The sequence below is a fragment of the Diadema antillarum genome, unplaced genomic scaffold (assembly GCF_040938485.1).
Source record: "Diadema antillarum isolate AM-2024a unplaced genomic scaffold, OU_Dant_1.0 seq00000432_RagTag, whole genome shotgun sequence".
Classification (NCBI taxonomy): domain Eukaryota; kingdom Metazoa; phylum Echinodermata; class Echinoidea; order Diadematoida; family Diadematidae; genus Diadema; species Diadema antillarum.
In genome coordinates this window covers 1-24,601 of record NW_027271412.1, presented here as the reverse complement: position 1 = coordinate 24,601, position 24,601 = coordinate 1, and the positions used below count along the sequence as shown (strand labels likewise).

Sequence of the window (24,601 nt, the reverse complement as noted above, 5' to 3'; positions counted from 1 at the left end):
TGACCCCTTGCATCTACTTTGACAATGACGATATAGTGCAGGTTCAGTGCATATGAGAGGAAATTTGCACCATTGCACAATAAGTCAGCAGCTCTTTGAAAAATGCAAAATATGACAGGAGAAGTGAGCTCTAAATAACAATGCTCGTCTTACAATGAAGAATTGTGCTAGAGTTTTTGAGAAAAATGATTGCAGAAAATAAGAATTCCTCAGTAAGAAGGGCAAGTTTATCAGTCTCTCGCATAATTGTCTTGTGTTTTCAAAGTTTCTTATTGATGAAAGTTTAAATTTTTGTCACCAGCATAAGCTAGGAAAGTCATGTGGAGAGGAGTATCAATGTGTTCAAGCAAAGTATGTCAATTCTTATTTTTCTCTGACAATATCTCCATCCTGAATAGTGTGTGCTTTTGCAGATTTTATTTCATTTCATTTTTTTTACTCCTCTTCAGAACTGAGCAAAGATGAACTGGACATCTTGACCATCGACATGATGGGGTCTGATGGTCAGCTGAGCGAGTTTGACTGGGCAAACTCGCTTTGGGAAGACGAGGACACGAGAACGTTCCACGAAAATCTCATCAACCTCCGATCCATGGTGCCAGCAGTAAGTATCCCTGTAGTAGGAGCATGGTGGATGAAATCAATGCCTGGTATTCCCCGAAGCTGTTCGTTCATTTTAGTTCAGATTGTGTATGTATCTGTGTGCAGTAGTTGAGGATTAGTTTTTACATCGGTATTTATGGGCAATTTTGATTAAGTATGTATGGTAACAGGGTTTTTTATACACAAATATGCATAGCAGCATATTTCTCAAAGAGGCCAGGCTGGATTCAGGTTGCCAAAGGGTCGCATTAAAGGAGCAAAAATTTCCGCACCGAGAAAATTTCCACCTTTACAGTAGTAGGCATTATGCTGTCTTTTTAGCTTTATTATTTTCACATTGTTTGAATTTCATTGTTACATTTTGTATTACTCTCATAGGCAATCTAATCATTGTTTGAATATATCTGTCATAGATCTTGTTCAAGGATGCAGATCAGAGGTCAGTGAATAGACCTGGAGACAAAGAAGATGAGAAATTGGAGAAGCTTGAAGATGGTAAGTTAGGAAAGAACAGTTGAAAATAACCAAACAGAGAAGTTCCCAGGAAAGCTGAATTTCTCCCGTCGTGTGGGAAAAAGAGTTTTTAATATCATGTCTTACTGAGTGTACTGCCTAAAAGTCTGTCAAAGATAGCATAGACTCCTATTGTTTTTATCTATGGTGTACATGCCTGTTTAGTTTGGTGAAATTACCTCACATAGCTGATTGTATTCAATGGTACACAAAATTGAGTATGACAAAAAAATCTGTCAAGCAATTAGCAAGGGGCAAGTTATGTACTTGAAGATATGAATAGATGGACTGTCTAGGTAGCAGATCCTATTTTGCTATATCTCGTCTTGTTGACAGCTGTGGGCATCCAAATAGCTTTTATCAAATTTGATATAAAATTGTTTTCCAGAGAAATGAATACAAAAAAACCCCAGCAACAACAGCAAAACAAATGTCCACATTATGCTGTGTGAGCTTTTGTTGACTTGGCCAGTGTGTTTGCATTTTGTGATTGTCACTTGCATTTTGTCAACTGTGTATCTGACCTCTGACCCCCAGACATCAAGGCCCTGGAGATAGCGACTGACGAGGAGGAGACGGTGGAAGAGGGAGACCAGGAGGTGGCCGGGGAGGAGGAGCAGGAGCAAGCCACCGAGGCGAAACAGGAGGAAGAGATGGTGCTGGAAGAGATGGACCCGGCCGAAGGGGATGAAGGTCAGAAAACTTGAGCAGTGCTTCAAAAGAAAAAGACTATTATACAAAATGTTTAAATGAAAATAATGTGAAGTGAGGAACTGTGCACTCTTTTTTCTTTTTTTGTAACTCTTTTGTAGTGTAGATGCTTCCGCTGATCTTCTAAAGGGCTTTGCTATCATTATCATCATCCGGGCACATGCGAAGTATCCATTCTTGTTCCTAGGTCAATACGCTCTGAGCAAGACACTCTGTCCAAGAATTTTGCACTTGACATAGTAATAGGATTAGAACCGAGGGTCTCCTTGTTAAGATTCTAGACCTTTATCCACTGCAAAAGGATTCCCAGCAGTTGTGTCATGGACAAGATGAACCCCACATTCACACTAGGTCCTGCAAAAGGGGGGGGGGGGGGGGAGGTGGGGGAGTCTGCAGGGAAAGTTTCATTTTGCTGGACTTTCCCCTCCAGAACTATAGTGTAGACACTCACCAGGACTTCTCCCAGTGTCTCCACGACTTGTTGGAACCGGGGACAAAATTTAGAGGGGAGAGTGACCTTGGCTCGTAATTCATAGCACCCAGCTATATTCATCAAGCGTGCGCAAGCGAACATATTCATATTCATCAAGTGAACCCTGTTGTCAAATGGCAGGGCCCACCCCAGACCCTGATTTCCCGTGCAGCTCAGGGACAGTTGAGAGTAGTGTGGATGGTCTGTTGTAAAAAAGATAAGATCTCTCCTGCCTGTCCCCAGGACGCAGGGCAGGAGAGATTCCAAAATCCCATACAATTACAAGCTCCTCTATCCCGTGTTACTTCATCTTTTTCAGATGCTGATGAGGGAGAACAGATCAGTAATGCCACCCTCAAGATGTTGATGGATGCATACATCAACAGCCTCCCACAGTGTGTCAACAGAGACCATATAGACAAGGTCAGTGGACTTTTTGTAAGGTAAAAGTTGTAAATGTGTAGACTTGTGATGACTGATAAGGCCCATTCACTAATTCATGAACAGCAATGAAACCATGAGGGAGCCATGAGTCTCGTGAAGGGATGTCTGCTGAAAGGATGTAGGGAAGTTCAATAGCATATTTCAAGTGAGTTACTGTAGTTATCATATGAGAAAAATACTATATCTTCATCTTCATGAGCAGCCATGAGCTATGGGATCACTTGTGTGTAAACCATGCCTTCCCGTAACTTTTGTGGTATGATATATTTGTTATGACCATTATGGTTGAGGATAATCCTAAAATTTATTCAGGCTTGATTAAATTCAACCTCTATTTTGTGAATCACAGCATAGGCCTACTTGTTCCTCAGCAATTGAAACTTGCATGCGACTAAATGGACATATGATGCTCTACTGTAAAGGCTTCTGTTCTCTTAACCCTAACTAGGCCGGGGGGGGGGGCCTCCGAGGCCCCCCCCCAACGTTCCGCGCGATGTATCGCAATCGCAAAAAGCTATCGCCGCGACGTTTCATGACTTTTTTCTTTCAAGTCTCCCACATCTTTTGACACCAAATTTGCGATGCCCGGGCACGCGGTTCCGAAGTTACACATAAATATGTACATGCATGTCAGACCAAAAATTGCTCAAAAATGTTAATTCGTGTACAATTTCAATGCAAACTGTGCTTTCTGGCAAATTTCATAAAAGCATGATTATTTTGGTGTTTTATTGATTAAAATCAATGAATAACATATTTTCTTGTTCGGAGCGATGTCGCGGACAAATTTCATTGAAAAAACAATGAAAAACATAAAGTCGAAAAAAACAAGGAAATACATAAGAAATTCAAAAAAACAATAAAATACTTAAGAATTTTTTCTGATATCACAATTTTTTTTAATTACATTTGCTAAGGACACTAAAAAGAATATTTACACAAAAAATGTGCCTGTTTTGAGCTTTATTTTGTGATTTATACCAATTAGTCTGATTTTATGCATCATCATGCATAAATTAGCATAATTTAGCATAAATGATGATTTTTTGAAAAATTAACTTCATGGTATTTTAGATTACATCACAGGCAATGTATGTGCCAATTTTCGTCGCGATCGCGCGGTCGACGGACGAGATCTGGAGGGGGGGCCTGGGAGGGCCCCCCCCCCTCCCGGCTCTATCAACTACCTAAATAGCCCGGCCTAGTTACGGTTAAGATTCCCATCATCTTATCCTGGAGTTGTAGACATGATTGCTAATTTAGGAGTCCTTGTCATGCAGTTGTGCTTCATTTATATCTTACTTGCACAGCAAATTAGCCCAGCAAATTTGTTTTTAATTTGATCCTTATATTCTAAATATCTCAGGCTGCTGTTGACTTCTGCTTGAATCTAAACACAAAGGCCAACAGGAAGAAACTGGCTAAAGCTCTGTTCAATGTCCCCAGAACGAGGTGAGTCCAGTGGTGCCTTCACATCTATACTTATTTCAAGTTTTATGCAGGGAAATTACATAGTTTGGTACATCTGCATTTGAATGATAGAAAAGATTAGAGAACACCTTAAGAATGATGATGTCATAAGGCAAAAGCCACTGATGTTAATTCAACTTTTATTAGTTTCCTGCATACAGCTTTGTTGAATTTGCTCGATATTGATGTAACACTTGTGTAATTTAAAAAAAAACCCCAGCAACTTGTAATCTGTTTTATTGGCAAGATCAAAGCCGGTATATTAATATTCCCTTCATGTGTCATACATCCAAGAATTGCGCATTGGGTCATGTTCAGGAGCGACTAAGTGAAATGCTAACAACATATAGTAATTCTGATAACAAATACTTCTCTGATTTTTTTAATACGAGTAATACGCGCACATACACACATACACCTACACACTAAAAAAATGATGTTGCTCTCATAGAGCTTCATACACAAAACTTCAGAAAGAGACACACATCACATTTACATCAATTACCACACATCTATATTCATTCTTTCTCCCCCCCCCCCCCTTTTTTTTTTTATGTGCTCCAGGCTGGACCTGCTGCCGTTCTATTCCCGGCTGGTAGCAACACTGTATGTGTGCATGCCTGACATAGCGGAAGACTTGGCGGAGAGACTCAAGAATGAATTCAGGTGGCATGTGAGTATTGATTATATATGTCCCATTCTGATGTCCTGCATCATATCTCAACTGGTCTGCTTTACATCTTCTCCCAAAGATGCTGCTCTTACATCACTTTTGTGAAGTCTAGTCATTTGATTCATTGTTCCTGCAGATTTGCTCAAGTCCTGGAAAATTAACGCATCATGTCAGGCGTTTGAAGTTTGATGATCGTCCTCTTACTGCACTGATATTTTGTTTCAGCTCTTGAAGATGGTACTGAAAATTGATTAGTTATTTCATTCACTATATGATTGATTTCTTACTCATTTCTAAGTCCAGTATGTACATATAGTGGGAAATAGAGAAAGACATGCTAGTGAAATGTGCTCATTAAACAATCAAAAACTGAGACAAAGACAGTTTCAAATTTGAGCTCTGGTCATCCTAAAAAAAAAGTTAACAAATTCCAACCCTTAAACTCATACAAATGCTTGTAACATATACTGTATAGACCATATATCTTGTAGTGTTTGTATAAATTGGGTGAATTTTATGAGTCAGTTAATATCCACAGAATTTACACATGCCAGAATATTGCCCCCTGTAACTGAAATGCAATGTACAGTGATTCCTAATAGGTAGGGATTCAATAACTTTGCTTCTTGAAAAAGGGAAGTACTTTTTTCTCATTCATTTGATGTGTTTGTGGACAGTGAATTTAGCCACATTCAAATTGTCTTACAAATCCTGATTCATGAAAATATACTCACAAAAATATGTGGCACATGCAATAATTCAAGACTAAAAAGAGATTTTTGAATGAGATGGGAGGGACTTTGAAATGTATCCTCGGTACAAGATATGGGCTGGGCTGTGTGATTCATTTGTCATGTTTTCTTGATAATCACTAGGTGAGGAAGAAGGATCAAATGATGGTGGAGTCCAAGATTAAAGTGGCAAGGTTCATAGGTAAGAGTCATCTCAATTTGTGTGATGGAACGTGTCAGTCACTGACTGAGCAATGGATGTAGAATAATGTCTAGAGTAACATATTGTTGGCGAGGAAAAAGAACTTCATATCACTATAAAGCAAGATATTAGATTGGTCCTTTTTTTGTTTGTCTTTATTTTTTAATGCCAAGAAAGCTGTTTTGCCATTTCTTTTCTACCTATTCACTGATCATACTGTTGCCAAGCAGTCATATGTCATTTTCCAGTGAATAGAGAGAGGAGGATAGTCTGTACACACAGGTGTGTGCTTACTCAAATGTCATTCACCATGTTACCATGTGAAGGAATATTTTGAATATCAAGCAAGATACTTTTTTACAACCCTTTAGATACTGAAAAAGAAATAAAACAAAAAGACAGTATTTCTTGTTGTTAAATTAGGAAATTTGAAAACAAAGTATTAGTGATGATGACATCTATCTTATTCTACTTCTACAAGGGGAACTCACCAAGTTCAAGATGTGTTCTAAAGCTGATACGCTGCAATGCCTCAAGGTAGGACATTCATGTTTATGAAACACTGTATGACATTGGATTGGATTGAGAGAATGAATCCATTCATTTTCTCATCAATATTTCACCACCCTCAACCGTGCATGTACATGTATATAGCAGATTCAAATCCAAGTCATTCCAGTTACCAGTTAGTGGTGATCTGCATTTTTATCTTTATCCTTTAGTGTGTAGACAGTCATTCAGTTAACTTTTATATCAATATCCTGGCATTAGGGCTGCACTACTATTCTCACTGTCTTTGTGATTAGAAATTATTGATATTTCCCTTTCATATTTCTCTTTATTTTTGTCTCTTGACATACAAAGTAGATCAGTTCTTGCGGGATAAGATGTGTTTCTCATGAAATTATCCAGCTTTGCAATGACTTGAAAATTAGATAGGAGTTTGGTCCTTTACCATGTATGTTGGCCTTGAGCTAATGATTATAAATAGTGTAAAGATAAGATACATCTCCATCAACCCTTCTGCTGTGGACCTCTCCCTTTCAGAGCCTTATCCAAGACTTCCGGCACCACAACATCGACATGGCGTGTGCCCTGCTAGAGAGCTGTGGACGGTTCCTCTACCGCTCTCCAGAGTCCCACCTCAAGACCAACGCCCTGTTGGTGAGTCCATTCTGACCTTCCTGGTCTGTAGCGCACCCTAGTCTATTGGCGTGGACTACTGTATCTCACCGCCTTGTAATTACAATGTATCTGCAGAGTGACATCTGTGTGTGTTCAGGCAGGTGTACAGATATAACTTGAGAGTATCTGTGGAGTTTTTATGATTTTCTGTTTTTGATGCTGTAGGATTAGAGGTATCTGACCATGAAGGCTGCTGATTAAAATCCTGTAGTGAGGTGTTTGACACCCTTGATAGAGATTAAACTATTCCATCTTTGCGTAATCCCCAAATTATGTCCCATTAGCCGCAGTCACACTGGCAAAACATTGCAAAGTTTAAGTTCGCGATGTTTAAGGTGACCCTGACTTCAAGAACTGAAACTTTGAGAAGTTTGACTTCCAGTGTGGATGGACAAACTAACTTTGCGAAGACTTCTTCAAGTTAAACTTTGTGATGTTTTGCCGGTGTGGCTGCGGCTAGCGGGACCAAAGGTAAAAGACCAAAATATTGCTCATGTCAGTAACACAACTATGTATTGGTTGTTGCATTGTCAAACTGCTGAATCAGTCTTGAAATATCCATACAGTGAGGAAATTCGGCATTGCATTGCCCATTTGCATGAGATGCCTCTCATCATCATTACATTCATTCCCTCTTCTGTTTTAAGATGTGAATTTGAAGAATGTAGTGAAATCTTGTTATTATGTCATGCTGTATTTCATCACTACATATATATTGTATACATCTTTAGTACATAGGGATGTTAATATTTCACAGAAATGTCAATATTTCACAGGAAACTTTGATATGGTGACTACCGGTGTTAAAATTATTCTGTTGGCAATGCAGAAATCATTGAATAATGAAAGTGTATCAGATGAAATGGATGAAGGCATATTGAGCTTTACCAGTGCTCTCTGTTGCCTTAGGAACTGATGATGAGAAAGAAGAGTAAGATGGTGCTAGGAGAGCGACACAACACCATGGTGGACAATGCCTTCTTCTACTGCAATCCTCCAGAGGTCACCAAGGTAGGTCTCCTCTTTCCTCTGGCTCTACAATTATGACTGAGATGGGGTATGTGATTCTCATGTTCTGTACACTTTCACCAAATGTTTCCGTAGTTGCCCTTTTCTCTTTTCTTTTTGCTTTGTTCAGGTTTGTTTGTGTATTAATACTTCCATAATGTGCATCAAATTTTCTGTCTCGGAGAATACAAGCTTCATATTTTTTTCTTGGTCTTCCCATCAATACAGATTGAGAGGAAGGTGCGGCCACCAATGCACGAGTACATCCGCAAGCTGCTCTTCAAGGATCTGTCCAAGACCACTGTGGAGAAGGTGCTCAAGCAGATGAGGAAGCTGCCCTGGGACACGCCCGAGGTCAGTGCCACAGGAGAGGGGTTCCCATGACAACTGAGTTTGCAGTCGAAGATGACTAACTCAATGAATATAGCAGCACAAAATGGACGGGGGGGGGGGGGGGGAATATGTTCACTAAGGATTTCAGTTGACTAAGTTCTCTCAGAAGAGTCATATTTGTGAACAATTTTATAAGATGCTACTGTGAATGAGCTGGAAATTATGCAGAGTGGATGAGAGTTATCGAATTGTGACGGTCAAATGCTTTACTGATGAGTAATTAGCATCATTGTTTTATCTATTTGGTATTTGCTTGCTTTTTTTCTTTGTAATGCATGCAAGTATTTGTCTCTTTGCTGCTCCAGATCAAGCAGTACACAGTGAAGTGCCTGAGCAGCGTGTGGAACCTCAAGTACAACAACGTGCACTGCCTGGCCAACCTCCTAGCCGGCCTGGTCCAGTACCATGACGACACTGGTATCCGGGTGGTAGATGCTATCCTGGAGGATGTGCGCATCGGGATGGAGGTAGGCCACGCCCATGTTCTTCCTGCTGTTGGAGTGTTTGTTTGTCTGTTTGTTTGTTTGTGTGTTTGTCCATTTTCCATTTGAGAAGATGGCTGGATATCCCATATTCAGCTGTACTAGCTGGTCTTTAAAGGGATCAAATTGGATGTGAGGGAGACCACTTCACCAAATTATGCACCCTGCTCTTTGCATTGAATAAATGATGTGGGATCTTTTACATACATGAGTTGTGATGCTCTCACACACAGGACCTCCATTTTATGTGCTATCCGAGGGACAGAATGTTTTGCCTCTTACTAGAGTGTTTCTATGTTGCTGCTATATCTGATTTGTGACAACAGTTTTACTGGAAGTTTTGTTAACTTTTGGAGAAAGTAGTCTTTGGTAAGCATTCCCAGAATAATCAGGATGCAGTCATTGAAATTTACTAGTGACATCTTATGTCATTACTTGACAGTCTCAAACTTTCCCAATTTCTAAAATAGTGCAAATGTACCAGTACATCAGGTTGATAACCACTGCTCATCACATCACCTATCTCTTTGTCCCTCTTTGATATTAGGCGCTCAGTGCTTGCATCGTGAAGAAAAATTTTGTTGTTGTTGCTTGAATGGTCTCCCGCATGTGTTTACTTTCCAGAGCTGTCACCCATAACCTTCAAAGATTTTCTTTCTAGATTTGATCTGCTGTATGAGCATATCATTTGATTAAAGAAAATTCCAAAGACTTTCAGGGATGTCAGAGTCATCATCTGACATCATGCTTCCTTTTGATGTGAAATCAGATATCTTTGGTTGGGAGTCAACAATGTTTGCCATGCTTGATTGTAATGGTCATTTATACCAGTCAGCTGTTCCCATTTTGTAGAAACATTCAAATTTCTAGGAAGAAAGAAGCTTCAGTTGACCTTGTGTTCCTATCTTTGTCAACTCCTGCTAATAGTCGAAGAATGAGAAGGGCGTTAAGTTGCCCCCAACACTATGGGTTTAGTGGCAACTCACACCCTTATCATTCGCACCAGATGTAGTGATGTTTGGGAGATCGGTAAAAATTTGTTTGTTTGTTTTTTCATTATTTTCTACCATTTAGTCCTATATACTGAGTTTTAGGGTTGGCAGGTGTGTATATATGCTCTGCTGCTTCTCAATGTAATATATTTTTTTAGCTCACCTGAGCCAAAGGCTCAAGTGAGCTATTGCGATCGCCCTTCGTCCGGCGTCCGTCGTGCGTCGTGCGTCGTGCGTCGTGCGTCGTGCGTCGTCCGTCGTCCGTCGTCCGTCGTCCGTCGTGCGTCGTGCGTAAACTTTTTACATTTTCATCTTCTTCTTGAAAACCCCATGACCGATTTTCATCAAACTTGGCAGGTAGCATCCCTAGGGGGTTAGGAACTCAATTTGTTAAAATGGGCACCATGCCCCACCCAGGGGGCCCCCAGGGGGGCCCAAACCCCCCAAAATTAAGGAATCTGTAAAAATCTTCTTCTCTAGAACCAGAAGTGATAGAGCTAAGTTAATACTATGAGTTAGTACATTGATGACTGTAGTTTCAAGTTTGTTCATGGCAGAATCAGGGGTGCCCCCCTTGGGACCCAGGGGAGGGGGGTGGGGAAGGGTTCTAATGGGGCCTAAATTGTACATTTTCATCTTCTTCTTGAGAACTCCATGACCCATTTTCACCAAACTTGGCAGGTAGCATCCCTAGGGGGTTAGGAACTCCATTTGTTAAAATGGGCACCATGACCCACCCAGGGAGCCCCCAGGGGGCCCAAACCCCCAAAAATTAAGGAATCCGCAAAAATCTTCTTCTCTAGAACCAGAAGTGATAGAGCTAGGTTAATACTATGAGTTAGCACATTGATGACTGTAGTTTCAAGTTTGTTCATGGCAGAATCAGGGGTGCCCCCCTTGGGAACCAGGGGGGGGGGGGGGGGTGAGGAGGGGTCCTAATGGGGCCTAAATTGTACATTTTTATCTTCTTCTTGAGAACCCCATGACCCATTTTCACCAAACTTGGCAGGTAGCATCCCTAGGGGGTTAGGATCTCAATTTGTTAAAATGGGCACCATGCCCCGCCCAGGGGGCCCCCAGGGGGCCCAAACCCCCCAAATGAAGGAATCTTTAAAAATCTTCTCTAGAATCAGAAGTTATAGAGCTGAGATAATACTATGAGTGAGTACATTAATGACTGTAGTTTCAAGTTTGTTCATAGGAGATCCAGGGGTGCCCCTCTTGGGGGTAGGGGGGGGGGGGGGGGTGGTTGGAAGGGTCCAAATGGGGGCCTGAATTGTACATTTTCATCTTCTTCCTGAAAACCTCATGATGGATTTTTGTCAAACTTGGCAGGTAGCATCCCTAGGTGGTCAGGATCTCAATTTATCAAACTGGGCACCATGCCCCACCCAGAGGGCCCCAGGGGGCCCCAATTCCCCCAAATTAAGGAATCTTGAAAAAATTGGGCCCTTATTGTACATTTTCATCTTCCACTTGAGAATGCCTCGTCAAATTTTGGTAGAGCTGTGAATAATTTAGATTAGTGACTGCGTGAAAGGTGAACTTGCGATACTCAGGTGAGCGCTAGACCCGCGGGTCTCTTGTTATGTATATATATTTTTTTTTGACGTGTGCACAGATCAACCATCCTAAATACAATCAGCGCAGAGTGACGGTGGTCAAGTTTCTGGGAGAACTCTACAACTACCGCCTGGTGGAGTCCAGCGTTATCTTCAAGACTCTCTACTCCCTGATACGCTTTGGTGTCACACTAGATGGTAAGGTCGATACCTATTACCTATCTCTGGTGACAGCTGAGCACTACAAAAGATATTTTGTGGCAGTGCAACCCATACTGTGGTAAAAAGTATCTGGTTCGCAATATGACAGCAAGTTCACTCATGATAGAAAACTAGCAAACATGATGAAAATATCAAATTACATAACAGTGAAACCCCTTCAATACCTGTCTTGCCTCAAGATGTAAATTGACATTTAGATAGAGCAGCAAAAAATTTGCACATTTGTATGATTTTTGCACTTGTTTCATACCATGCGAAACGCATGAAAATTCCCGCACTGTAAAAATTTTCTCTTTTACAGTATTTCAAATTCCACAATAGGAATCCACCCTCCAGAACCTAACTAGAACAATACATGCTGGAGATTTCTTTAAACTTTCTTCTTGTTTATTTTCTTTTTCTTTCCTCTTCTTTCTTGTGTTGGATAGGTGTGGAAAGCCCCCTTGATCCTCCAGAGCACCTGTTTAGGATCAGACTGGTCTGCACGTTGTTGGACACCTGTGGTCAGTTCTTTGACCGCGGCTCAAGCAAGAAGAAACTGGACTGCTTCCTTGTCTACTTCCAGGTACATTGTGACTCCCTCTTCTGGCCAAGTTCTTGAGGCACTCAGATGGCCACATATGATGAAAGTATCCTGTGGGATATATCAGTGCAATTTTTAAAGTGCAGCACTGCTTTTGCATAAAATTTGACGACATGGCAAAAAAACCAACCAACCCCAAAACAAAGAAATAATTTATTCAGTTTAACTCCTGTGGTGGCTTCATGGTGAATTTTAATGATCTGTACTGCAATTAGCCAATTTACCTCAAATACTAGCCAAGTGTGAGTAAAAACACAGATGAGCTCCAGACACTTACCAGAAAAACAAACAAAAACAAAACAAAACAAAACACCACCACCAACAACAACAACAACAACAATAACGACAACAACAACAGGATGGTAGGAGGTGTATTATTATTTTCCAAAATCTGTTATATATGTCACCTCTAAAAAGTGTACAAACAGAATAGTGGCCTTGCACAAAAGGGCAAAATTCTGTTCGTATGTCACTTCATAGGCAGATAGTGAATTACAGACAGATACGAAAGGTTTCTGGTGCAGTATCATTAATGTTCACCACACGATATTTCATTTTTGCAGTATTGTCATAAATTTTTGCAGAATTGCTATGCATGTGTTCATCAAAATCGAGTTTCCAACCAGCTTGGTATCATTATTGTGCAATCAATCAATCAATCAATCAATCAATCAATCAATCAATCAATCATTAGGGGATTGTTGAATGGCATAATGCATGAAGAAATATCATATTTCGTGATTGCATAAAGTCGTAGATTTCATGTCGTGTTACATTGGGGACACAACATTTGCTCCTGCGACAATCGCTCTGTTATGTTCTCCAAGGACTTAGGGTTAGAGTTCCATAGGGTTCCATTATGTGATAGGGTTTTAAGGTCAGATTGATGTGAGGATTAGGATTAGGATCAAGGTTATTTTTGTGGGTAGAATTTGTGTTTGGCTTTATAACGTGCAGATATTTTGTGGGTCAGCAATTGTCGCAGGAGCAAATGTCATGGAACCTGTTATGTTATGTCAGGTGAATGCTGATGATCTTGGTTTGAGTGGTTGCAGATTATGGTGATTGCTTCTCATCAAAATGGATGCAGGCATATTTTTTTTTTTTTTTTTTTTGAGGGGGGGGGGGAGGTGTGAAGCGTCATATCTTTAGTTTTGATATCTCTGTGCTGCTTTAGCAATACATCTGGTACAAGCGCAACCTGCCAAACTGGAACACAGAGGGCCGCCCATTCCCCATGGACGTGGACAACGCCATCTCTGACACCCTAGAGATGCTGAGACCCAAGCTCAAGCTTTTTGTCTCCCTGGAGGAGGCTCACAAGGAGGTGGCACAGCTGGAGAAAGATCAGGTCCAGAAGATCAGTGAGTGTTGCCATGACAACAATGTATATACCAAGCTCTTCATTCGGCTGAGTGTCATAGAAATGACAGGAAAAATCCAATGTGAATTTCCAGTAGGTCTCGTAAAAAAGTTTTGCTTATAAAAATATTGATTTGGCTTTTTGAAAGAATCGGTGTGTGTGTTGTTGTTGTTGTTGTTGTTGTTTTTTTTTTTTGCACTACTCAACGAATAATTTGCAGATATGAATTAGGTTATGTGACTTCGAGAGTTTATTTCATATTATTATTATGATGGTACTGACTAAATTTTCTGCCCACTCCTCCCTGCCAGCAAACATCATACCTGAGATCCAGTTAAACATTGTTCAGCCACCAGCCGGAGGCCAAGGGTTAATGCCCATCATGGAAGGGAATGAGGACCAGGTGGAACTGTCGCAAGGTAAGATTGGGTGATGGTGTTGAAGGTGATGAGCAATGCAGGAGGGATGATGATGATGATGATGATGGTGATGATGATGATGATGATGGTGATGATGATGGTGATGATGATGGTGATGGTGATGATGGTGATGATGGTGATGATGGTGATGATGTTGATAATGAAGATGATGATGATGATGATGATGATGATGATGATGATGATGATGATGATGATGATGTTGATAATGAAGATGATGATGATGATGATGATGATGCAGCTAATTACAAAGAAAATAAGATGATTTGTGTTTATGATTGTTATGATGACAATGAGGATGGCGTTGATGATAATGATGATTATATTCTGGTAATCAAATGATGATAATTGCAGGGTGATGGTGGTTGTGGTGATGAATGTGATATGTTTAATAAGTTACGGTCATGATGATGGCAATGGTACTGATGATGAGTGTGATCATGATGATGATAGTAATGAGAGTGATGATGAAGATGACGATCATGATAGTGTTGGTGATAATGATGACAGTGATAATGATGATGGTTAAAATCAAGATGATGATGATGATTGTGATTAGGATGATGACAAAGATTTACCATGATGATGACTGTAATACTGATATGACATTAAGAAAAAAATTACAGTGATAATCATGGCAAAGACAAACAGTGCAAAGCAGCTTATAGTCTTTAACTATTTATGTTCATGTATACTGTATATGTGGTATGTGGTCCCTGTGTAGTGGGTTTTTTTTTTTTCACAAATTTTGCAAGTCAACTCTTTTTTATTGAATTAACTACTCACAAAAATATTGCCTGATGTAACACAATTGCATTACATAATGTCTCCCAGGATGGAAATTGCTAAGTTTCTCTTGAAAAGTGGTAATGATTCTCTCTTGTTCTGTTCAGTGTGTTTCTGGATCGTGAATTAAACTCGTATTGGGATGCAAGTTCCAATTTACGAAATATTCTACTTCTAAAATCATGGGGTATAGAGTAGCAAACACAATGGAGAACACAGTTCACATATGCATATTACTTTCTTGTTACTCTTTTCCTTGTCAGAGTGTGGTTTCATAAACTCGAGACCTGAAAATGGACCATGTTGTCTTGATTACTAAATCACATTTGCAAGTCATCTAAATTGCAGGTCTTCTCTCATACATGAAACTCTGCCTCATCAAGTGCCTTTTACATCATATTACTGTAAAGCACGATATTTTCGCGGCATGAAATTTTCGTGAGTTGCCGCTAACATTCAATGCGTATAGTGTAGACAAGAACTTTCACATGCATTTTAATTTTGCAAATCTCGGCTCTCATGAAATTAAAATGCACGCGAACAGTCCTTGTTTTACAGTATGTTGAACCAGTTCTTGACAATTCAAGTGCAACTGTCCTTGTTGACCCAGGTGTCGAGTCCATGTCCCTGAATGATGACGATGATGATTTGTCCGACGGTGAGCTGGGAGAAAGCGGTGGGCGTCATCGCAGAGCTGACCGAAACAGCGCCACCAACAGTCAGAGTCAGAATACAGGCGAGGAGCAGGAGGAGGTCAGTTAACAGTGATGAACTTGAAGTCACAGACAGTTTTGATCCCCTTCCTTTTTCTTGACATTACTTCTGGACAATAACATGACAAAAATTTTTGTCTTTCTTCTTTTTTTTTTCTTTTTTTTTTGGTAGAAAGTACACTTACACCAATGACATCTGACAGAAATTCCTTCGCATCACTTTTTTAATATTCATAACAAAAGGACCACCACAGCGAGCTAATATCTTTGCTACCAATACAATGAGCATGCAGTCATGTCAGCCCTAGACAGAAATGTGGCTTTCCCTAGTGCCGTGCACATGCATGCATGCATTCAGTTCTATCTCATACACTGGTTGCATATCATTGTGGGTGGGCTGTGATAAGTGACAAGGGTCAAAGGTGAAGATCAAGTTCTGTGATTTATGTCATGCAATTTTTAAAAAGTGTTCCATACAGGTTTTTACTAAAACATATTCACAAACACTGTGATTTATGATCCACACTGTTATGAATTAAGGAATTAAGAGACCTTGGAAAATTCTGTAACTGAAAAAAAGCAAAAAAAAAAAAAAAGAGAAAGAATTATATAATTATGAACAAAAAAAGGCCTAGATAAAAGAGATTTTTGATACTCCACTCCATGGACTGTTAATAATGAATAGTAAAATTATCATTAAAAAAAAACACAACAAAAACAGCCCCAAACCATAAACATGTGGCTTCTAGAACTTGATGGAATGTAACCGAGATATGTGAGGTAGGTATGCAAAAATGCCTCATGTGTGCATATTTCAGGTAAAGGTTGTTGGACAGAAGGATGTACCGTATGTCCCCCAAAAAGTTACAACGGTACCCTCCTCAACGATAGCTTTAAAAAATAGTGAATCAATCTAAATACAATTTCAGGGTATGAAACTATACCTCATTGCCCACATGTTACAGAAAACCCCATTAGATTTGCTTCAGTGGTCAAAGGGAAATGAGGAATTTTGTAGAGCATGTCAAAAATCTCTTCCCTCCAAGTTCTGTCTATTGTGTTCACACATTAATTTGCATTTCCAAGAGCATCCAAGTCCTAAACTTGGAAGAATCAGACTCATGACATGCTTTACAACAATCCACATTTCTTTGTGACCGCTTAACCAAATTGAATGGGTTTTTGTGCAAAATAGAGCTAAGATGGTATATTTTAAGACCCTGAAGTAGCATTTAGATGGTTTAATCATATTGGATGTTATCAATGCGAAAAGTGGATTGTAATTTTATTTGGGACATACTGCATAGGGGGACTACTCTGCTAACTTCAAGAGTTTGAGTCGTTGTGACATAGAACACTCACTGATGCCATGAAATCTTTCTCTGTTTTCCCCTTCAGCCATACAATGACTACGGGGATGATAACTTTGCCCTGGAGTCAGCTGGTGAGAATGAAGAAGATGACCACGTAAGTTTGTCACTTTCCAGTAATTAGAAATGTGGATCCAAGAGGCAAAGTAATTTAGATCTTTAGCCAGGAGATGTCCTAGGAGAAGATGTCTGTCTCTTTTCATCACTAAAGTGCATACACCATTGAATAGCACACTCTGATACAGGCTCAGAATTACATCATATAAAAGTCTTATTGTACTTTTCAGTGAGTAGTTCCTGCACCTGACTTGTAGTCATTTTCTATGGCATGCTGTCAACTTAAATAAGGGCTTTTAACAGGATGGCACTCACTTGTTACCAAGAAGGTGTGATACTGGCTTTGTTTTTCTTATCGATATACAGCTTTCTTTCTGAACACAAGATGTTTTTGTAATGTAGTTAAGGTCTGTGCATATGGACTTCATTATTTTGATAGTGATGTCTTTGTCAAAGGTTGGAAGTCATAAGTTTGTCCCTGTTTCTATAAGTTTGTATGGCTGTTTTAGTTTGGAGTAACCATTTCTTTCATTTGATTTTCTTGTGTGCTCAAAAAAAAAAAAAAGCCTCATGTAAAAACATGGTGAATTTCTATGATATGAAAACATGCAGTGGATTAAATTTTGGATATCACTATTTCACTCTTGCTCAAAATTAAAATGATTGTCAATCTCTGTGCTATACATCAGGTGACTGTGATCACAGGTGGACCCAAGCTCATGGCCTGTGAGGAGGATGAGAACTTCACCGAAGCATTTGATAAGATGCTGTCTGAAAATATCCAGGTAACAATCATCACGGTCTGGTCAACATATCTGCAGAATAACATTTCTTTTCTTGCTCGCATTTCCTTTCTTTCATTCTTTTTATTTTTTTTTTGTAGTTCAATGTTTGTTTCTGGCAACTGACATGGGATCATAAATATTTTACAATTAATGCAAATGACATGTTTATGTGTGGATAGTTAGAGATAATCTTTGACCTGCAGCCATCTTGAGTCCCTTATTTGGATCTCTCATTGTGATTATGCTTTATAAGATATGAACGTTTTCATGTCGCAGATCTTCATTTTGGAATCATTCATGAGGTGCATGACAGATCCAGATATTGGTCCTAGTTTGATTCAACTGAAAATACCTCCACATCTTTCAAAAGTTCAGCTTGCTCACAATAAATGTCTTGTAAAGGGGAGACTTTGGTTATGAGAGTTGATTTGAGTACCAAAGTTGTGATGTTATAGCCATTCATTGAAACTGGTTCTAAACAACCTCACCTGGCCTGAGTTTTCATGCATGCACTTGGTTCCCACCCAAGCTATAACAAAAGACTGTACATTACATCATCACTTTGGTACTCTATTGCCATGAAAAATACCTAGAAAGCATGCATTTAAACTCTACAAAGTTGACAATTACACTTTCAATATCTGGTACAGTGGAAATAACAACCCAAGATAGATTTTCCATATACTAATGAACAAAGATTTTTATTCTCCAATACTCACAGCAAAGAAATGCGGAATCCATGAAGGTGGCTCAGCTGGACATTGGGGTTCCTCTTCACATCAAGGCTAGGACGAGTGCCAAACCCATTACCTTTAACCCCTTCCAGCCGCAGCTGTCTCCAGAAGACCCGAGCACGGTGAACTTTGTGCTGATGACCCGGAAGGGGAACAAGCAGCACTTCCGGGAGTTTGAGGTTCCGATCAACTCGGAGTTGGCGTCTAACCTCAAGAACAGGGAGCAGGTTGGTCAGCTCTCCTCCTTCTCCTCCTCCTCCTCCTCCTCCTCCTTCTCCTCCTCTTCCTCCTCCTCCTCTTACTCCTCCTCCTCTTCTTCTTCTTTGTCTTCATCATGAATTGTTGCCATTATTTTCCCCTGTTTCTGGTATGTGTGTGGGGGTGGGCAGACCATTTCATTAGGGCTGCACCCTACTCTTTGCAAGAAGTGAAGTGGGATCTTTTTATGTGCATAGCGTTTTAATATCTGTCACACAGAGTACGTCCCGTTTACTCCCAATCAAATGGACATGGTGTTTGGGAACAACATGGTTGCACCCAACATTGCTTATCTGGACATTTTAGTGCAAGCGAGTCATGCAACTGGCTACTCAATATGCTGGTTCCCTTGAATTGTACCAAATTCAAACTAGCTTGTTTGGGGGACAGGGAATTCATAAGAGTTCATGCCACTTGTCAGTGAGCAAAAATATACTGTATGCTCTATTCAGATGAAAGGTTTACATCTAAAATGAAAATCAAACAATTGCGAGGCATGCTTTGTTTTTTTAAACAAGGCAAACAGAGATACATGCCATTGACATTCGTGGATTGCTTTTGTTTGTTAGACAAAATAATCAACTGATTTTCTCACATAGTAGTTGAAAATGGTCTATATTGTTTAGGGCTACTACTTACCCACAAGGGTATCATTACCATAATCTTCCTTTTCAACTTTATACAGTTTGTCAAGAAACAGCACGGTTCACAGCTTAAAAAAAAGAGTAGAAGAATCTTTGTTTTGTGTTGCTTTATATAGGTCAATTTATACCATCTGTTTTACCGAGGATGTTAGCTTATGGAACACTTAGGCCTACAGTTGAAAAATGCTTTGATTTATCACATTATCATGGTCCTATCTGGAAACTCATCTTGAATACTTACTGGGTACAGTGCACCCTTTCACAAAGGACACTATGTGCATACTGTGTTTGCAGTCATACCCAAACTTGCCATGAGATTGTTCCACAATGATATACCTCCAATGCTGACAACTGAGCTCCGACTAGCCCATAATCTGGGTGGAGGATGCAGCTGTTGTCTCTGCTGTTACACTAAACATCTGATGCAGTGAGACTATTGTCTTTGCTAAGCGATGTGTCTGATGCGGCGAGACTACGAACAGTGGAAGCATTCACCACCTACATCCACTTGTCTTGCTTTAGTCAGTAATAAGAAAGCAACAACTAGAAGCAAGATGAGTGGATATAGGCGGTGAATGCTTTGAGCACATCCACTGCTTGTAGTTTCAGCACATCAGACATTGACATATCGCTTAGCAAAGTCTCGCTACATCAGACGTTTAGCGTGACAGTGAAGACCATTGTGGTTGCATCCTCTGCCTAGATTATAGGCTAAACCCCAACATACATGACAATGAACACTCTTATCCTTGTGACTGAAACACGTAGATGAAAAGTAAAGGGTTGATCAGTGGGTTTTATTTTGTGTATTCTTTGCCAGGCTGAGAGGGCAGAGAAGCAGAGGATGAAGGAGTTGACTCTCCACATCAATGAGAGACAGGAGGAAGAAGACTATGAAGGTGAGGAGAGCATGTCTGGAGGCCGTGCAATGTGAAGCATTTTATCGCAAAATGGATTAAGCACCATTTTTAAACATTCCAGAGTAAGCCCATCATCAGATAGAGGAAAATATAACCATTCCAGTGATGCCTCACTTGTTACATGGCAAGGGATATTCCTGAAGTTATGGTTGAAATATCCCATATTTTTATATGGTTTTCTTTGTTTTTAGTTGCTTTAATACCAAATATCTGAAATCAAGAAAAATGGAGTTACCTCGTTTTAAGATCTAACTCTTCATATCATCTCAATGAGGAACCAGATGGGTGTTCAACACTTTTACATCTGTGATGGGATTTACCACACTCCATTCCCCCATCCCACCCCACCCACCCCATGGGAAGTTAAGTTTGAAGAAACCATCCAGTTAGTGGTGTCTTTAACATCATCATATGCAGTGTTAAAGACCCTTTTGCATTTTGCTAAATGGTAGCGTGTTCAACTTGATATTTATTCAGAGTGCATTGGGGACCATTGTGGCAGTTTGACTTAGCCTAGTATAAGGTGTACAGGAGATTGGCATCTTTGAAGATGGCAGTATTTGTGGATTTTGAATCATAGCAGACCTGCTTTAATCATAGCAGACAGTAGGTATTTTTATGCCTCCGCAACGAAGTGGCCGGAGGCATTATGTTTTCGGGTCGTCCGTCCGTCCGTCCGTCCGTCCGTCTGTACGTACGTCCGTCCGTCCGTCCCGTTTTGTTTTTGTCGATATCTCAAGAACCGTGTGGTGGTTTTACATCAAACTTGGAATGAGGGTATATCCTTGGGGGATAATACTTTGTGTGGATTTTAGGGTCACAGGGTCAAAGGTCAAAGGTCACAGGTTATTTTGTGAAAAAATTGAAATTTCATGTTTTTCTCCATATCTCGCAAATGGTTCAAGGTATCTTCATGGAACTTAGTATATATGCTTGTACCGATGGGCAGTGATTATCTAGGGAAGTTGGGGGTCATGGGTCAAAGGTCAGGGGTCAAAGGTCAAGGTCAACTCCTCAAAATATCACTACTTTCCTTATATTTATGCAGTGAATGAAGGTTTTGTTTTTTTTAACTTGATGTATACATGTATTACCCAATATATATTCTGTGGGAAGTTTCTTGGTCAAAGGTCAAAAGGTCAAAGGTCGAGTGAAAGTGCTGAATTGCACTTTTTCCTCCATATCTCAAAAGTAACTCAAGGTATCATCATGAAACTTACATATTTATGCATGTTCAACCTAACAGTGATTCTCTTTGGAACTGTGAGGTCAAAGGTCAAAGGCCAGGTTTAGATAATGCTATTTTCCCATATGATACTGAAATTATACTTTTTCTCAACACCTTGAATAATTACTCAATGCATAAACTTATAAAAGGGTCAAAAGTCAAGTAAAAATCATCAGTTCCCCAAATACCTGCACTCTGACATTTTAATCATTCATCCAATTGAACCTAGTTCTAGGAAAGTGAACATTCAGCACATTTGTGTCAAACCTGTCATTTTAATATTTTGCCAATTGTTTGAAACTGTCATCACACATTGTCAAGACATTGTACTATAGACCTATTAGGAGAACCATGCATTATGGCGGAGGCATATCAGTCGCCGTAGCGATATATCTAGTTCTGTTCATTTTGATTTCCGCTGGAGCTTCTGAAAGTGTTTAAATGTGTATGTATGTCTTTCTCTCTGTAGATAGATATATGAAGTTACAATGTAGATAAGTGGAAAGATAGATTGATGAGTAGATAGGTAGCTGGAGATGAATGGATGGATGGAGAGATAGATAGATCGGTAAATAGGATGGATAGAGGAAGATAAAATGAGATGGATGGATTGACAGCGTAATGGACCAGGTCAAGTGGTTCCAATCAAATATTTCTTTGTTGTGCTATTCAGAGATGCTGGCTAGCCTTCAGAGGCCAGCCATCAGTGTCCCCAAGGAGCACAAGCCTCGATTCCACCACCCCAAGGGGGCTCCAGACACTGAGCAGATCTTCAACGCCAAAGGCAACAGGTTGGTATCGGCCAGTCAATGACACGCAAAGAGGTTATATGCTCACTACCTAATCCTTCCATCAAACTAAGTGTAAAACCTCATCACAACCCTAACCCTAACCTTAAGTCCTTGGAGAAAATGAGACTGGAGCAATTGTCGCAGGAGCAAATGTCGTGCCACCTAAAATTTATGTGGTTACAAGAAGATATAGACGTGCCCTAATTAGTGATGGCAGACTTTGCTCTGCATGTGTGTGCTCCACACTCACAGAGCAAGTACAGGGCATACTCCAAGTCCACACTCCTTGGCTGCTCCATGGCTGCTAGTGTGTATAGTAAGGAGTGCTGTCCGCCATGAGAGGCAAGCCTTGTACCTCGCTCTACGCACTCACTGAGCAATTGTACAGGGCGCATTGCAAGCAAGCACACTAGTACCTACTAGTATATAACCTCTTTGATGACCAGTCATGAGTAGCAATCTGTTTGACAGCTTTCCGTGTCGGAAATGTTGGGCTCATTTGTTATTGTAGAATTTAAAAGCTGCAATGATTCTTGATTTCTAATGCCACAGCTGTGTTAATTGGACAACTCTCTTGATCCCATCTTGTAAAAAGATTTTATCTGCAAATTGTTTCATATTAGTCTTCTTAGACTTCAGTATAGGTACAAAGTATAAGTTACATCTTCGCTCACTTTTGGAATGAGGAGTGCAGTAGCTGATGTTTTTCATTCATGGGATTCCACTTGTGCTGTCTTGCTTGACAAACAAAGTATGTCTAGAATCATAGATGAGAACTGCTTTCATTGGGAATTCACAACTGCCAGTGATTGTAGTGATAAAGTGACTTTGCCTTTAGGTGTGTATACAGCTAGCCATAAATGATAAAGAAATATTCAGTCATAATGGTCTTCATCATCTGAATGCATGTACTGTTTTCACGTTCTACTTCAATTTTCAATGTGCAGAAAATGGTAGGAGTGGGCGGAGCTTTACCCCAGATGTGGTCCAGTGTGACATGTGGTTCTGGAGCAATTCAGCGCTACGTCCTTTCTGCGGACGAGATGAACGACGCCAGGGAAAGAGGCCAACCCTCTGGGGCTGCCCTTGTCCTATCCTTGAGGATTCCGTAGCTGTCCAGTGGTCAAGCCACAAACGTCAAGGTCTTGGTGCGTCCACCTTTGCGAGGATGTATGGAGTGTCCAGTGGGAAGGGCCTTCCTTGCAAGGAGCCAAATAGGAATACTGCATTGTTAGATATTACTGCCTTCATGATATGACGAAGCAGTGTGATCAACGACAGATACATGTAGCAGGCAACTCGTCGTGCTGTAGAATGCCTGGCTCGTATAGGTCCAGAAAGATTTGTGTTCAAGGCAGTGCCTGATGCAGAAAGCTTCAAGTCCCCTTGAGCCTGTGGGATTGTTTGGGCATTTGCTATTAAAGGCAATTGCTGGGGCAATTGCTGGGCCAGATGACAAAATATGTTCACGAAGATATGTGATCCATGTGAATGTTCAAGGTGCCCAAGTAAGCTCCGCAGTGTGAGAAAACCAACTTGTGCCACCGGAGATGATATAACCTATGACTTGATCTATGACTTGACCCATTTATGACTTTGTGTTACCAATGTTCATTACCTGAGGATAGTGCCAAGCAAAGACAAAAAGTATGTCTTTGTAGAGAAGTCTTGGATTATTCACTTAAACATGGTGGTCAGGTAACAAGAATGAGCTACCCAATATGAGACTATGACCAAATGTGAGGGTGGGATGGTGGGGGGGGGGGGGGGGGGGGGGGGAGGGGGAGGGCTAACCTGAAGAAATTGTTGCAAATGCTGTATTGCATTTCATCTTTGCTTTTCTTTCACATCTCTCACACCTTTGCAAATATAGTACATCCTGTACTCTTGAAATTTGTGTATGTGCCAAACTACTGTATATTCTGTGTCATACTATTTCGCAAATTGGGAGTATGAAGACTATGTGGCGAGTGGTTGAATTCGCAGTTTGAAACGACAGTGACAGAATGACAAACAAGCGTTATCCTTGTCAGGGAGAAAATTTCATGATTTCCTCCTTGGAAATGGTATAGCACATTTGTTTTGCATATGGCAATATTTTCGTCAGCTTTTTTGTTACGTGAGGCAATATTTTCATGAGCTGTTGATTTTGCGAATGTCAACATTGACTCATGAAATTTGCAAAAATGGAAAAACACTGCAAAAATGTACCCAGGTGTACAGTAATATTTGTTGAATGGCTTTGCATTTTACCATTCAGGTTTGCAAC

General features: G+C 40.3%; 1 protein-coding gene across 1 annotated transcript in view; it reads left to right on the top strand.

Annotated features, from left to right (window-relative positions):
- Positions 1-23,663, top strand: part of LOC139732539 (regulator of nonsense transcripts 2-like) — a 28,226-nt gene extending 4,563 nt beyond the window's left edge. The window contains exons 7-29 of the mRNA XM_071643394.1: positions 450-604; positions 1,017-1,098; positions 1,654-1,809; positions 2,619-2,722; positions 4,110-4,195; positions 4,778-4,886; positions 5,762-5,819; positions 6,301-6,356; positions 6,867-6,983; positions 7,914-8,015; positions 8,241-8,366; positions 8,711-8,872; positions 11,501-11,639; positions 12,092-12,228; positions 13,424-13,610; positions 13,921-14,028; positions 15,443-15,585; positions 16,944-17,012; positions 17,662-17,757; positions 18,479-18,718; positions 20,214-20,292; positions 22,215-22,332; positions 23,280-23,663. Coding sequence (XP_071499495.1) covers positions 450-604; positions 1,017-1,098; positions 1,654-1,809; positions 2,619-2,722; positions 4,110-4,195; positions 4,778-4,886; positions 5,762-5,819; positions 6,301-6,356; positions 6,867-6,983; positions 7,914-8,015; positions 8,241-8,366; positions 8,711-8,872; positions 11,501-11,639; positions 12,092-12,228; positions 13,424-13,610; positions 13,921-14,028; positions 15,443-15,585; positions 16,944-17,012; positions 17,662-17,757; positions 18,479-18,718; positions 20,214-20,292; positions 22,215-22,332; positions 23,280-23,289 — 2,639 coding nt within the window. The 3' untranslated portion in view covers positions 23,290-23,663. The remainder of the gene's footprint in view (positions 1-449; positions 605-1,016; positions 1,099-1,653; positions 1,810-2,618; positions 2,723-4,109; positions 4,196-4,777; positions 4,887-5,761; positions 5,820-6,300; positions 6,357-6,866; positions 6,984-7,913; positions 8,016-8,240; positions 8,367-8,710; positions 8,873-11,500; positions 11,640-12,091; positions 12,229-13,423; positions 13,611-13,920; positions 14,029-15,442; positions 15,586-16,943; positions 17,013-17,661; positions 17,758-18,478; positions 18,719-20,213; positions 20,293-22,214; positions 22,333-23,279) is intronic.
- The last annotated feature ends 938 nt before the right edge of the window (positions 23,664-24,601 follow it).